We start from the raw sequence: 14,281 nt of genomic DNA, 5'->3' as shown, positions 1-14,281 counted from the left end.
AAATATGTATAAAGATAATCAGGTAAGCCTTCTTAGGATTGTATATATATATATATATATATATATATATATATATTTGTGTGAGTGTACATATATGTTATTGTGGTGTGGTTTAACCCCAGGTCAGTCCTAAACCAGCACACTTATGTCCAAAGCATACCAGCCATGATCACCCAATATTTTATTCAGGCATAGTATCTACATGCAATGTTGTGTCTTTCATAAGATAGTCAGTGTGATATGAGGGTGATGTGGTAACTATTTCTAGTAGATCAAAAGATCAAGTAGAAGTGGCCTTGTTCATTCATGTGTATACACGTTTCTATGCAGGTGTGGTGACACACAGACATTTAAGGCAGAATGATATCTAGAGTTTCTGTTCAGATAACCACACATAAAAGTTCTCATACTTTACAGATACAAGACAACAGCAAAGAGAAAAACACTTATAAAATCATTATTAAAACTGGTTTTTCCATGTCATAAGAGCATTTGTCAATGTCTCAAAGCAAAGTTCCTTTATCTCAGAAGCTCAAAATTTACTTCAAACTTCCTAAATTCACTTCAGATAAGGGGTTTAGACATGGCTGTGTTGTCATGGAGTTCAGGTTCAGTCCCTCTATGCAGCAGTATCGACAATCATAGCTTCAGGTTGACAAAAGCCTTCCAACAGAAATTTGGTAAACAGAAACTATGTGGAACGCAGTCAAAGACGCCATTCCTGTTCTAGAGTGGAAGATTTAATTCATCACCTGATATAAAAACCACCATCTGGTCCTCAAGTACCTTCAACAGAGTCAATTCTGTTCCAAGCATTCAGGCCAAATCTCCAGTTTGAGGACAACTTCTTCGGACTAAAAAGGATATGGGTCCTATCCTCCTTCCTTTGACTGAGCAATGGAAAAATACATATTTTTTAATCTGCCTTTAAAATATGGTATATTACAGAGGTGGGTGAGCAACATTGAGGAATAGACAAGGAAGAAAACAGTGAAAAACATGATTTAGTTGCCAACTTTTGGTCATTGATTTTGATATGATTAATGTATGGAGAGAAACACTTTCAAGATATTTTATTACTTCATAAATTTTCTTCCTTCTCTCTCAGAGCAACTGGTTTCAAGGTTGACAAAAAAACTATAATTGGAATACTTAATCTATATAAGATCTAAGGTCGTCTTACAACATAGAAACTTTCAACAACCAAGAGAAAACTAAAATTAATGTCGTTAACAGGATATTAGTCCTTAAACTAGTAACACTAGCATCATAAGATGATACAGCTTGTCAAGAAACATTCAATGGACAATGACAACAACAAATACTGCATACCTTGGTATCGGTCAGTGCTTCAATTTCATCATAAGGTAACGGTACTCTGTATACCTCAGTTGTCTTCCACCAAAGCGGAATACCAAAAAACACACAGATCAAACCAATTCCAAGAGCTGCATATGCCTGAGTGGCTTTCTCTGTGAATATAAAAATAAGAATTACTTCTTTAAGTTTAAACGTATGACCATTGTTGGAAGGAAATCCTAGTTGTGGCCGATGCCAGTGCCACCTGCAAAAAGAAATTAAAAGGTGTTTAAAGAATACAATATGTATAAACAATTGCAGTGTAGAAGGTGTTTATAAGCCATTTAAAGTCACACAAAAACTGTTAGATACACTTCAATATTCAAATTTAATTTGTCATGATGCAGCATGGAATTTTGTCAGTGGACAGGTCACAGTTTACCAGTGGCACATAAAAAGCATCATTCAAGAATGGCCAATGTCAGCTCCACCTGAATGGCTCCCATACAAGTGGCACATAAAAAGCACCCACTACACTCTCAGAGTGGTTAGCATTAGGAAGGGCATCCAGCTGTAGAAACCTTGCCAAATCAGATTGGAGCCTAGTGCAGCCTCCCTGCCTGCCAGTCCTCAGTCAAACCCATGCCAGCATGGAAAGTGGACGTTAAACAACGATAATGATGATGTGTAACATTGGCCAGTTCACTTCCCCCATTGGTTTATATCCATAGCATGGCCAGCCACTTCACCAAATCTTGTGTTGCCTCTTCATTAATATGTGAAACGCTTGTGTTTGTAAAGCTCTTCTTTCCAACATGATGAAGGCTGAAGGATATATCAGCCAAAACGTTGTGTTAACAACAAACAAGATGTAAATAATGTACATAATTCCTCATCTCTTAAATACAGAACTTAAAAAGAGAAGAGTCGTGGGCAGGATAAAAATATATATTCTAAGCAAGAAATATGAGAAGACATGGCTGATGTAGTCCTCCTGAAACAAGAGCCTCCAAGGGATCAGTCAAGAAACCTCACAGATCTATGATTGCCCTGACCACCAAGGGCATAAGCCCTTACCCAGCTGTTTTCTCTGATTTATAAGGGCATGCTTAGAGTAGTTCCATTCACCCTAGCCATTTTTGCCAGTCAACCACTTTTTGACAAATTCACTGGGAGAGAGCCATTCCCTCATCACTTTTGTTTTCTTCTCCAAGTTGAACTTCAAAAAGTCAATGAGGTCATCACCAAACAGGAAAGTATCTGTCCTTAATTCTTTCATCATCATCATCATCTTTTAACGTCCATTTTTCCATGCTGGCATGGGTTGGACAGCCTGACAGGGGCTGGCTAAGCAGAAGACTGCACCAGGCTTCACTGTCTGTTTTGGTAGGGTTTTTATGGCTGGATACACTTCCTAACACCAGACACCTTACATAGTGGAATGAGTGCTTTTAATGTAGCACTACCACAAACCTTTAGGCCACAGCCACTACACAACACTGCCTGCCTCACCGTGTCAAAGGCATGTGGTGAGAGATTCTCATGATGGACTCAACAGAGAGCTAGACTAGTCTAACATGCAACAACAGCTCAACATCAGTACACACACACACATACTATGACACCTGGTTTGTTTCTTCCCCATCTACTGCCTCATATTTATGACTTTTTCAATTCTCTGCTCTTTGTCCTTTTCCAGATTTTGCATGTAAACCTACAGATACAACCATCCCTTTTTTTTTTTTTTCAATACTATTCACTCACACATCTTCCTATCTTTCCTTTCACCACTACCTCACTTTATATATCTTTTCTTTCCTCTCGCTTTCTCCCTCTCTATACATATTCATCTTCATAACTTAGTAGCTGACTTACTGTTTTGGCCATATATATTGAAACATTTCAACTGAGAAAGATCTTACATAATTGATATATTACACAGACCAGAAACATACATATTAAATGATAGACTCAATGCCTGTGCAAAGCAGCCTGTTCAGACTCCACTTACAGAGATATTCAAACAACAATTAGCAGTTGTTTGTTATATTTGATTTGAGTTGAAAATTCTGGTACTATGCCCTGCTTCTATTACTAAATAACATATACATACATATCATCATCATTTAGTGTCCGCTTTCCATTGGCTAGACCACTGGTTCTCAAACTGGGGTCTGCGAAGTGATTCTAAAGGGGCTGATAACGTCATAAGACTTGGAAAGCAGCTCCTTGAGCAAACACTCTTTGTCTGATAACCTAGAATACATGCCCAAAAAAGTCGCACCACTCTACCGTAATGTATCATCAGATGAAAGGATGAGCCTATTTGAGCAGAAGACTACGCATGGATATGTTAGAAGACAGCTCCATGATAATAGTAACATCGATCATCAAAGCAGTTTATCATGGACCAATAACCAGATTACTACCTCCCACTTTTGAAGGGTATATGTTTGCAATCCAGGAACAGGAAATATCAACCAAGTACCTGATGCACAAAAGGGATAGAGATGCAGGAAAAGCAGTAAAATGTGACAACCGATGCAGACTTTGTGGAGTTCACACTGAAGACATCACCCACATCATAAGCAGTTGTCCGAAAATGTCATCACAGTATTATTTACCAATGAGACATGATGTTGTAGCTAGGACACTCTATAATGAAATCTGTCAGAAGAATAATCTTGAGGACAAAGAAATAAGAACCCACAATACGGTAGAAGCCATAGCCACTCATAATAAAAAGGGATATTGGGGGAATGTCCCAGTGAAGGCCTCAATAAAATGTAAGCACAACAGACCTGATATGATTTGGGATAGAGAAGAGAAACTGTGCACAGAATTGGAAATTACCTGTCCAACAGATGTTAACATAAAGCTGAAGATAAACGAAAAAGAGAACACCTATGCTGAACTATAGAGAAATCTGTAGTTACTCTATTCAGACTACAAGTTCAGGGTTATACCTGTAATTATTGGAGCCCTGGGATATGTAACACACTGCCTAAATACCAATCTTGAGAAATTAGGATTCTCAAAATCAGACAGAAGGCTAATTCAAAGACTACAGATCCAATCCATCACTAGAACTGTAAAAATTTGTAAAACTTTCCAGAAGTTTATCATTTAAACATATATATAAGAACGTCTAGATATGCAACTATATGCATAAGAATACATTTATAAAATATACAAATCTGCACATACATACATACATACATAGCCTGTTGTTGATGTTGAAATTCCAACGAAGGAACCTTGGATCTAGGTTAGAAACCGGTTCTTTCTCTATTGGCAAGAAAATCTTGAAATAAAACTGAACAATGACATACATATATACATGAGTACACGTCTTTGATAAGGTCCAACGAGGCCAAAATACATTTGGCGTTCTCGCTAGCCGCGGCGGACGATTTTCCATTTCCCCCTGATATATATTGTGTATTTAAATACAGTACATCCATAACAGATGAACAGATGTCATCTCTGACGAATTCCGCAGTAATTTTCCTAAACGCAACCATTCTGAAAACTATCTCTTAAAGTTACTGTTGTTTAGTCCCCTACTCAGCCCTGATCGAACAGGCAAACGAAGATCAAAGGTCCACCAGCTATAAATTATAGCCATATCCTATTTCAAGTTACACCCGTCCAAATATGTGATATTTGTTGATGTATTATATATATATCTAAAAGCTATTTCGCAACATTTACATATCTTCGAGAAGAGCAAAAGATGCGACAGGCTTTCATTTATATGACGATATCGGGTGTTTTATCTTTGCTATCAGATAACCCGTTAGACTGAGAGGTTTATTTTTATATATTTCCTTTACTCTCTTTTGCAGACGATATATTTGTGTGTGAATGTGTGTGTGTGTGTGAGAGAGAGAGAGAGAGAGAGCAAGAAAGAAAGAGAGAGAAAATTAGGCTCTAAAAAATGTCAAACAAGCATAAACTGCTGAATAATGCGACAGGACAGTTATGGTATCCAGGGTAAATAATAGATTTACAATAAAACGATTTGTATAGCTTTCATAGGAGCGGTAACAATCATTTACTTTAATATGCAGGTTTAACATTTGAAATTACATTATTTTACTTCGCATGATGAAAATATCCGCAAAATATCTCTATTCAAATTTATTTTAACATACTTTATAATTTTCAAAAATATAACGAAGTACAGAAAAATAGAAATAGCACCTTTTTAGAAATTATATGACTTGTAAATAAAAGAAATTAGATTGTTTTTACCTTTCTCGAGACGCTTATTTTTATTCATCGCTGCTTGTCGATACCGGTGAACGAATCAGGCGGTGTAGCATGTAAATAATTACCCACGATTTAAAACTCCAGAATTTATGAAATCATAGGACAGCTTTTCAATTGGTCTTCTGTTCCCGAGTCTTCGCCGAACCGGTCCAAAAATATACTGCTTTCTAGACTGTTGTTGTTGTTGGACTCTTGCGTTTTGACGAATGAAAGTTCGGCAAGACACAGCTACAAAATGTTCTTAGTTCAATGTTTTGTCTTGTCGTCTCATGTGAAAACTCGTCCGAGATTTGTAGATCCGGTTGCAGTCGTTGCGATGGTAGCTTCCGTCATCTGAGCGTCTTTGTACAGTGACTGGTATGGATCTCCAATGCAAATAACAACAATACTGTGGATTTAACGAATATATCGTTGACTTGCGGCGTTGAGTCAAATTCTTCTGGTGGGAAAAGTTATATACGATAGACTAGTGTTCTATCCTGGAGAAGATTTATGAATCCATGAAAAAAAGTCACAGGAAAAAAAAAAAAGACACTCTTTCTGCGTCTTTCTTTAATAGAAATGTTAACTCTCGAATTCTCACTTTTTTAAGGTTAATATGTCAATCAGTCTCTGTAAAGGAATATGCAGAATTGATGGTAAATTAATGAGTTACGAACTCTGCGCAACCTACGGCCTACTCTGCCTGTATCACGTTTGCTAAAAGATCCTAGTAAACTTCCTACTCACTACACTATGACAGTTGGTCTTAATCCCGAAGAGTTTTTACTCTGTGATAACGGACCGAATGCAAACAACCGCATTCTAGTGTTTGGTACTATGATGGCCTCAGACTCCCTGCTGGTGCTGATACTCTATATATGCAGCACTGAATTAACCGTTAAGCAAAATAAGCACGTGCTTAGGGCATCAAAGGAAGGAAGGGGCACCACAGGTATAGTAAATGGTTTACGGCATTAAAAAAATCACTTTAAACTTGTTAAAACAATATTCAGGATGCCTTTATCTCTACTAAGTATAGGTGCAGATGTGTTACCTAAGATTAATTCTGAGGATCTGATTAAAGACTTCGCAATTCAAAAAATGTAGGAGGAAACTTTTCAAATAGAAATAAAGTGGAAGTATACAAAAATAAACATTATTTTCCCTCTTACTGTTTTGTTCTGTTTTGAAAAATAAAAAATTATTTTATGGTTTGTTATTGTTTATATTTTGAATTACATAATCTTGGGGGGGGGGGCACCAAAATCATTTATGTGCTTAGGGCCTCGATGGGTCTTAATCCGACCCTGTATATATATGAATGGCAACTTTGCTATGGCTCCAAATATTTTCAAACAGATCTGTTTCATCCGTGTCCCTTTCGGTGATACTGCTGGTACTTCAGTATACAGCTCTTCTTCCAAACTAGACTCGTATCACCAACGAAGATCTCTTTCAGGCTATAGTTGATAAGTGTGCAGACCTAGGCTATTCTATTAATGTACAAACCGAGGTGACTGACTTCGAAGATGGTGTACTGAGAGCTGTTCTTGCAGTGTTTGGCCGCGACGTAGAGAGCAAAGGTTGTTTCTATTATCTTACGCAGTCCACTTGGCGTAAGATCCAGGAACTGGGTTTGGGAATACAGTATAATACCAGTACTGAGTTTCGTTTGTTTTGTGGCATGATTGATGCTCTAGCTCTTTTGCCCCTAGAAAACGTTAATGAAGGTATGAGATACCTCAAAACTGTGAGTTCACAAGATCCACCTGAAGCCGATGATTTGCTCATATACTTCGATTGTACTTATATTATTGACTCCTTTCGAGTGATTCAGAAGCCAGTTGCCATGTCCAGTGATGCCCTGATGCCTCTGAGAATGCGTTACATTCCACCTATGTTTTGCCTCTCACCTTTGGAATATGCATGACACCACTATGAACAACAACGCCCGTACCAACAACATCTGCGAAGGGTGGAATAATAAATACTTCGACCTCGTTGGTCACTACCATCCTTCACTCTGGCGTGTCATTGAATGGTTTCAACGTGAAGAAACGACAGTAAGCACCATTATTGAGCAGGATGCTGTTGGCAACTCCTCTCAAAGAGTTCGTCGACGCTATGTGCAGCTACAGGGACGCCTTCGCAACTTGTGTGTCGCTCGACGTGAGGACCACAAGACTGTAACAGAGTTTCTTTGTGGCGTCGGATGGAATATTGTTCTTAAGCATCAGCATAAAAAAACATTGAATATACATGTAATGCCACGATATTATGTAAGCTGTTTCCAGTCTGTCTGCCTTAAATATTTTTGTTTGATTACCTTACTGTGCTTAAGAAATGAACAAAACCTGATTTTTATTCACATACATGTAATGCCATCATATATAAATATGATGGCATTATGACTTTTTTCCTGTGACTTTCTTACCGGCCACCACATTTATATATCATCAATTTAATGTTATGTAACTAGAGAGAACTACATGATGCACGAAGGCTTGGGATTTTTAAAGAAATTAATTTAGATATTTATATTGTCATTTCACCCTTTATGAATTAGGATTTTTGCGCATCGTTCCTGTCATTATTTCTAATTTTCCTCGTGTAGTGTCTGTCGACATCAGATTTCAACCTAATTGCAGTTTCCATCAAAAAGGCCGGCCAAAAATTATCTTTAAATGTTCCAAAATATTATAACAAGATTACGATAATAATATCAATATTGCATATGAAGATTATTGAAGATATAATGTAAAGAGCAAAGTCAATATTATACTACCAATCTTCTATAATTTCATTTGAAAAGCAGTAGCATCCTTGGATTTCATGGTTTAGAGGATCTATGAGGCTGAAAAATGTTTTGAGAAAGGCGTAGGTATTATAACATCCCATCCTCTCACTCTTAAAATTCTCAAATTCTATTCCTTGGTAAGAAATAATAATTGATAAATCAACTTTTTCATGTCTTAATTTTAGTAGGAAAGCCATGAACATCACAGAATCTTTTTTCTTCAAAAAATGTAAGATTTTCTATATATCTAAGACAAATATACTCTACACCAGTATTTTTAAAAGATATCTCTGATGAATACCTGCAGAAGATAAGAAGCCTTCTCAATTGTCGAGAAGAATGAGAGACTTAATGATTGATAAACCCACATGAAGCGTGCTCTTCTCGCACCTCCCTTCCAATCTGCAAGCCATTTTAACACCAATAAGAGAGCAGAGCCTGACTACCCAAGTCGGCAGATAGTATTACGGATATTGCCTCTTCAAATACTGGTAATGTAAAAGCTTATTCTCTTGCCTTCGTCTTTTCTATTTCCTCTGAGTTGGCAATATTTCGTACAACAGAAGATAGAATTCAGACTTTAACAGATAAGCTCGAACAGTTGAAATTCTCCAGGTATTCTACACGCTTGAATTCTCGTGGCCGGAGGACTTCTAGAAAACGTTCTTTCGGTCCTCGTTGGCGACCTTACGTTGTTTTGTTGGTATCATAATAGTTTTGGTGTTAATGCACACAAGTATATTCAACCATGTTCTTCCTATTCATCTACTCAACCACGGGAAAACGGCGTAACCAGGAATTAAGTGAGACTAGATCACATGGCGAAATTTCGATACATCACGTTATTTTTTTGTTTTTCTTTTTTGTCTGTGACACGATTTTAAAGTATCGATTCCTTGTAGATACAGGAAAAACTTGCTGCATTTGACCAGTGAAATTCTTATGCGATTCAGGAAAACCATCAACTATCACATTACAAGCTGCTAACCATTCTCTCATTTCCACTTACGGTGAGAAATCTATGACGTTGAATCTTAATCTGAGGCGTCAGTTTAAGCGGATCTTTATATATGCGAATCTTCCATATTCTATTCTTGAAGTCGGCTTTCTGCATCATTTTTGTCTGCTTGTAGACTTGAAACACAGACAACTGATAGAGCTGGAAGCGGATTTGTCTTAGCAGGGTCCGTGCAGTAAACGTGATACTGCCAGTCCTCTTTTCTTTGTACCTTCTACATCTATTTGTTATCATATGATCCTTAAGATATTTCCAGACATCACTCGCCCTTTTTTTTAATAATGAGAGTCCGGTACACTCTGTTACACATCATATCATCACTAAAGGATCTGTTTCATTGCGACATAGGTGTCTCACCGTTGACAAACTAAAAATTGCTAGGGGCGAATTTAGTCACATGTTGGATCTTGGAACAATTCGACCTTCCTATAATAATTGGTCTTCTCCACTTCATATGGTTTCAAACAATCTGAGAGAGCTTAGTGTCTTTGTGGATACTACAGATATTTGAATGCTTTAACTGTTCTGAGAAGTACTCAATTCCACATATTCCTATTTTCTCAGCTTCCTTACACGGTTGTAATGTTGTTGCTTTTAAAATTGATTTAGTACGCACTTATCATCAGATTTTTATAGAATCTGCTGATGTTCCTAAAATAGCATAACTACTCCTTTTGGATTTTTAGAATTTCTTAAAATGCCTTTTGGTCATTTGAACTCGTGGTTTAGACTTAGTTATTGCCTATAGCAACGATTTGTGGATTGCTAACCCTACGGTGGAGCAGCACAAACAGCATTTGAATAACCATTTTACAAGCTTGTCAAAGTTCGGAGTTATAATTAACCCCAGTAAATGTCTTTTTGGTGCTTCTTCTATTACATTTTGGGATATATTATTGATAAAGATGGAATCTGTTCTTTAAATGAAAAAATATATGCCATTAAAAATATTCTTGTTCTTGCATTGCTGAAGAGGTTGCGAGAATTTCTTGGTCTTATTTCTTCAGAAGATTTATTCCGCACTGTACGGAAACTATATTTCCGCTAAGAGTGTTGTTACGTAATCGTAAAAGAAGAAAAAACGAAACCATCTCTCTAAATCCAGCAGAATTGCAATCTTTTAACGATATCAAAGAAGAGTTAACCAAAGTTACACTATTAGCCCATCCGGTACCAGACGTTCCTCTTCCCCCTCTGTGTTCGGCCCTGCGTAGTTTAATAAAGAAATTTATCGTTGATAATAGATGCATCTGACGTATGAATCGGTGCGGTACTGCAACAGTTTGTTCATGATGCTAAGCAACCTCTTTCAAGCGTTTCAAACCAGCAGAAACGAGATACAGTACTTTCGAAAGCGAATTATGACTACGTAATTATCTGTGAAACATTTTTGTCATTTCTTAGAAGGGCGAACCTTCATTCACTATATACTGATCATAAGCCCTTGACGTATGCAGTCTAAGTCTGATAAATACTCTCTTGGGGACATCGAGCACTTTGATTATGTCTCACAGTTTAGTGAGGATATTCGTTATAAGAAGGGTGCTGATAATTCTGCAGCAGACACCTTCTCCTGTGTTTTTGTCAATGCTTTGCATTCTGCCAATACTTTTAACTTGGAAATGATTACTATGAATCAAAAGAACAATGACGAGTTATTACAACTCCCGACATCAGTCATCGTCTATTATAACTGCATTCTAGTGTTTCCCTTATATGGTCTGATGCATCTACTGGATTTCCTAGACCGTGCCTCCAAGAGAATCATAGACGAATCGACTTCTCTGATTTCTATCAGGGTATTTTGGCAACGGCGAAATTAATTTCAAATGGTTTTGTTTGGCTTAAAATGCAGAAGAACATTCGTAATTGGGCGCGCCATTGTATATCCTTCCAAAACACCAGGACTAAGCACCACATCAAAATACCGTTAAGGACTATCGCTACTCCAGACGCTCATTTCAAGCACATCCACGTATATATCGCAGGTCCTCTTCCACAACTTTAGGATAAAATGTATCTTTTGACCTATATAGGCTGTTTTTCCAAATACAAATTAAAAAACATTTCATCTCTTACAGTTGCCTCGGGGATTCTCTAGTCTTGTGAGTTACAAGACAACCCACACGGTGCTGGTGCCATGTAAAACAAACCCACTTTGGACACTCTGTAAAATGGATGGCAACCTACACACTCAACTAATATAGGGATAGAGTACGAAATGAATACTCGACTACAACACAAGTACTCAGAGTACAATTACATGAGGAGTAACCCTAAAGATCGAATGGACTTCACGCTTTGGAGCACCTATGACAAAACGACCTGACGTGGAGTCGTCAGTTCCAGTCCAGTTTTTCTCGCCGACCTGTCTAACCTGCGAGGTACGCGTCGAATTCGTACAACAGCTGACAACCCCATGTCTAACAGAATGATAGAACGTTTACATCGACAACTTTACGCAGCTTTCCGAGCACATTTCGATTTGGATAGATGGTTCGAAGCCCTGCCTATTGCACTGCTAGGTTTACGTACCGCTGTTAACGAAAACCTAGGTTACTCCTCGGCAGAATAACTTTATGGTTCGACACTTACACTGCCTGGTAAAACGATATTGGCTACAGCTACCCAGCATGATCCTTCCAGCTATATTCACCGGCTGTGAAATTACATGGCGGAATTACCTCCATTAATAACGAGACCACAGTCGATTAACACGTTGGTTCCACACGATAGCAATTCCTGGACTCATGTTACGCAAAGATGCAGTTAAGCTTCCTTTCCAGGTAGTTTATTCCGGTCCGCACCGTGTGTTAAAAGCTAAACCAAAGTATACGGTTTTGGACATTTGGAAACTGAAAGAAGCCCGTCATATGTGTGTGTGTCTTTATGTCTGTGTTTGTACTCCCCACTGTTTGACAACCGGTATTGGTGTGTTTACGTCCCTGTAACTTAGAGGTTCAGCAAAAGAAAACCGATAAAATAAATACTAAAAATCAGGCTTTAAAAATAAGTCCTGAGGTTGATTTGTTCAATTAAAACTCTTTAAGGTGGTGCCCCAACATGGCCGCAGTCAAATGACTGAAACAAGTAAAAGACAATCAAAAGAAAATACAAACTGCAATAAATAAATAAAAATAAATAAATGCTCTTTGACTACTGATTGCAGATTTCTTTGTTTGAGCTGCCCAAGTTCATCATCTTTAGTCTCACACCATTCACAATGTCACTCATCTTGCTGTTTCCTGTTTAGTTGAGCAAATCTTTCTCCATTTGTTGTTAAATTTTCATAAACCATATAAACAAACAACCTCATTTAAAACTACTCTACATAGTTTATATTGTACTTAATATGCCATCCAGTGTGGTGCAACTACACAAAAAAGATTTACACTTTTATGTAAACGTGAGTTTAGAACTTTCCTATGTCGTTCTGAAGTCTTTCAATGACTATTTTATAAAGCTGCATAAAAATCTGATTTTTAACAACAGAATTCTATGTTGTTTAGAATTCTTGATATTAAATTTTAACATTAGCATAATTCTTTACTCTCTTTTACTTGTTTCAGTCATTTGACTGAGGCTATGTTGGAGCACCGCCTTTAGTCGAGCAAATCGACCCCCAGGACTTATTCTTTGTAAGCCTAGTACTTAATCTATCGGTCTCTTTTGCCGAACTGCTAAGTTACGGGGATGTAAACACACCAGCATTGGTTGTCAAGCGATGTTGGGGGGTCAAACACAGACACACAAACATACATACATATATACATATATATATATATATACTATGGGCTTCTTTCAGTTTCCGTCCACCAAATCCACTTACAAGGCTTTGGTCGGCCCGAGGCTATAGTAGAAGACATTTGCCCAAGGTGCCACGCAGTGGGACTGAACCCAGAACCATGTGGTTCATAAGCAAGTTACTTACCACACAGCCACTCCATTCAGAGGAAAAGTATAATTAAATTGACCTTGTTACTTCATCATCATTATCATCGTTACTTAACACCCATTTTCCATGCTGGCACAGGTTGGACAGTTTGACAGCACTGACAAGGCCAGAAGCCGCATCAGGTTCCATAGTCTGTTTGACATGGTTTCTACAGCTGCATTTTTATTTTTTTATGCGCCCTTTTAAAGCCTAACCAGGCTCATGGGCCCGGTTTCAAGGGTTTCTATGGTGTTATGTGTTCCCCCCCAGCTGGACGAGACGCCAGTCCATCGCAGCGTTACTCAAGAAACAGGAAGAAAGGATAATCCTAGATTAAAATAATATTATCCTCTTACAGTACAAACAATCTTTGAAAAAATAAAAAAATTTAACTATACCTTAATTCTGTTACTGGAATACACTGAGACAAAAAGTGAATCTTTTTGTTTTTTTAATATTTATTTTATCAACTCTTCACAGGAATATAAGATAAAATTGACTTTAAATCTCAGTAGAATTTGAAGTCACAACAACAAGATAAATTTTTTGATACTATCTCAAACATCTCCACTGCAATGTTGATAGGAAGATATGATTCATAAGATTTTTTTTTAATGCAAAGCAATTGGGAAGATCTTGTATTAATGACATAAGTGAAGAGTTCCATGCTGGATTGAGAACCTAGTTGTTCACTTGCTTCTCGAAGCAATTACCATCACGACAGTCATAAAATAAAAAAAAAAGAATCAAATAATAATAATTATTATAATTATTATTATTATTATTATTATTGCACATAATAAATGTTAAAATAAACAACAGCATAGCACACTGCTAATAACTGATTTTGAAGAATTGATAACAAGGTTATTTCACATGTGTGCACGTGTGTGTGTGTGTGTGTGTTTACTTGATGATGGTGATTCAGTTTGGCATTATTTAGAATTTCCCATCATGAGTAACCTTTCAGGTGTGA

General features: G+C 37.4%; 1 protein-coding gene across 1 annotated transcript in view; it reads right to left on the bottom strand.

Annotated features, from left to right (window-relative positions):
* LOC106867783 (GPI transamidase component PIG-S) overlaps nt 1-5,932 on the bottom strand; it is a 48,227-nt gene extending 42,295 nt beyond the window's left edge. The window contains exons 1-2 of the mRNA XM_014912768.2: nt 5,557-5,932; nt 1,333-1,472 (exon numbers count right to left, since the gene is read on the bottom strand). Coding sequence (XP_014768254.1) covers nt 1,333-1,472; nt 5,557-5,584 — 168 coding nt within the window. The 5' untranslated portion in view covers nt 5,585-5,932. The remainder of the gene's footprint in view (nt 1-1,332; nt 1,473-5,556) is intronic.
* Between the last annotated feature and the right edge of the window lie 8,349 nt (nt 5,933-14,281).

This window comes from Octopus bimaculoides, chromosome 2, assembly GCF_001194135.2.
Source record: "Octopus bimaculoides isolate UCB-OBI-ISO-001 chromosome 2, ASM119413v2, whole genome shotgun sequence".
Classification (NCBI taxonomy): Eukaryota; Metazoa; Mollusca; class Cephalopoda; order Octopoda; family Octopodidae; genus Octopus; species Octopus bimaculoides.
Note: the sequence above shows the minus strand (reverse complement) of the source record. Positions and strands in the feature narration are given on the sequence as shown.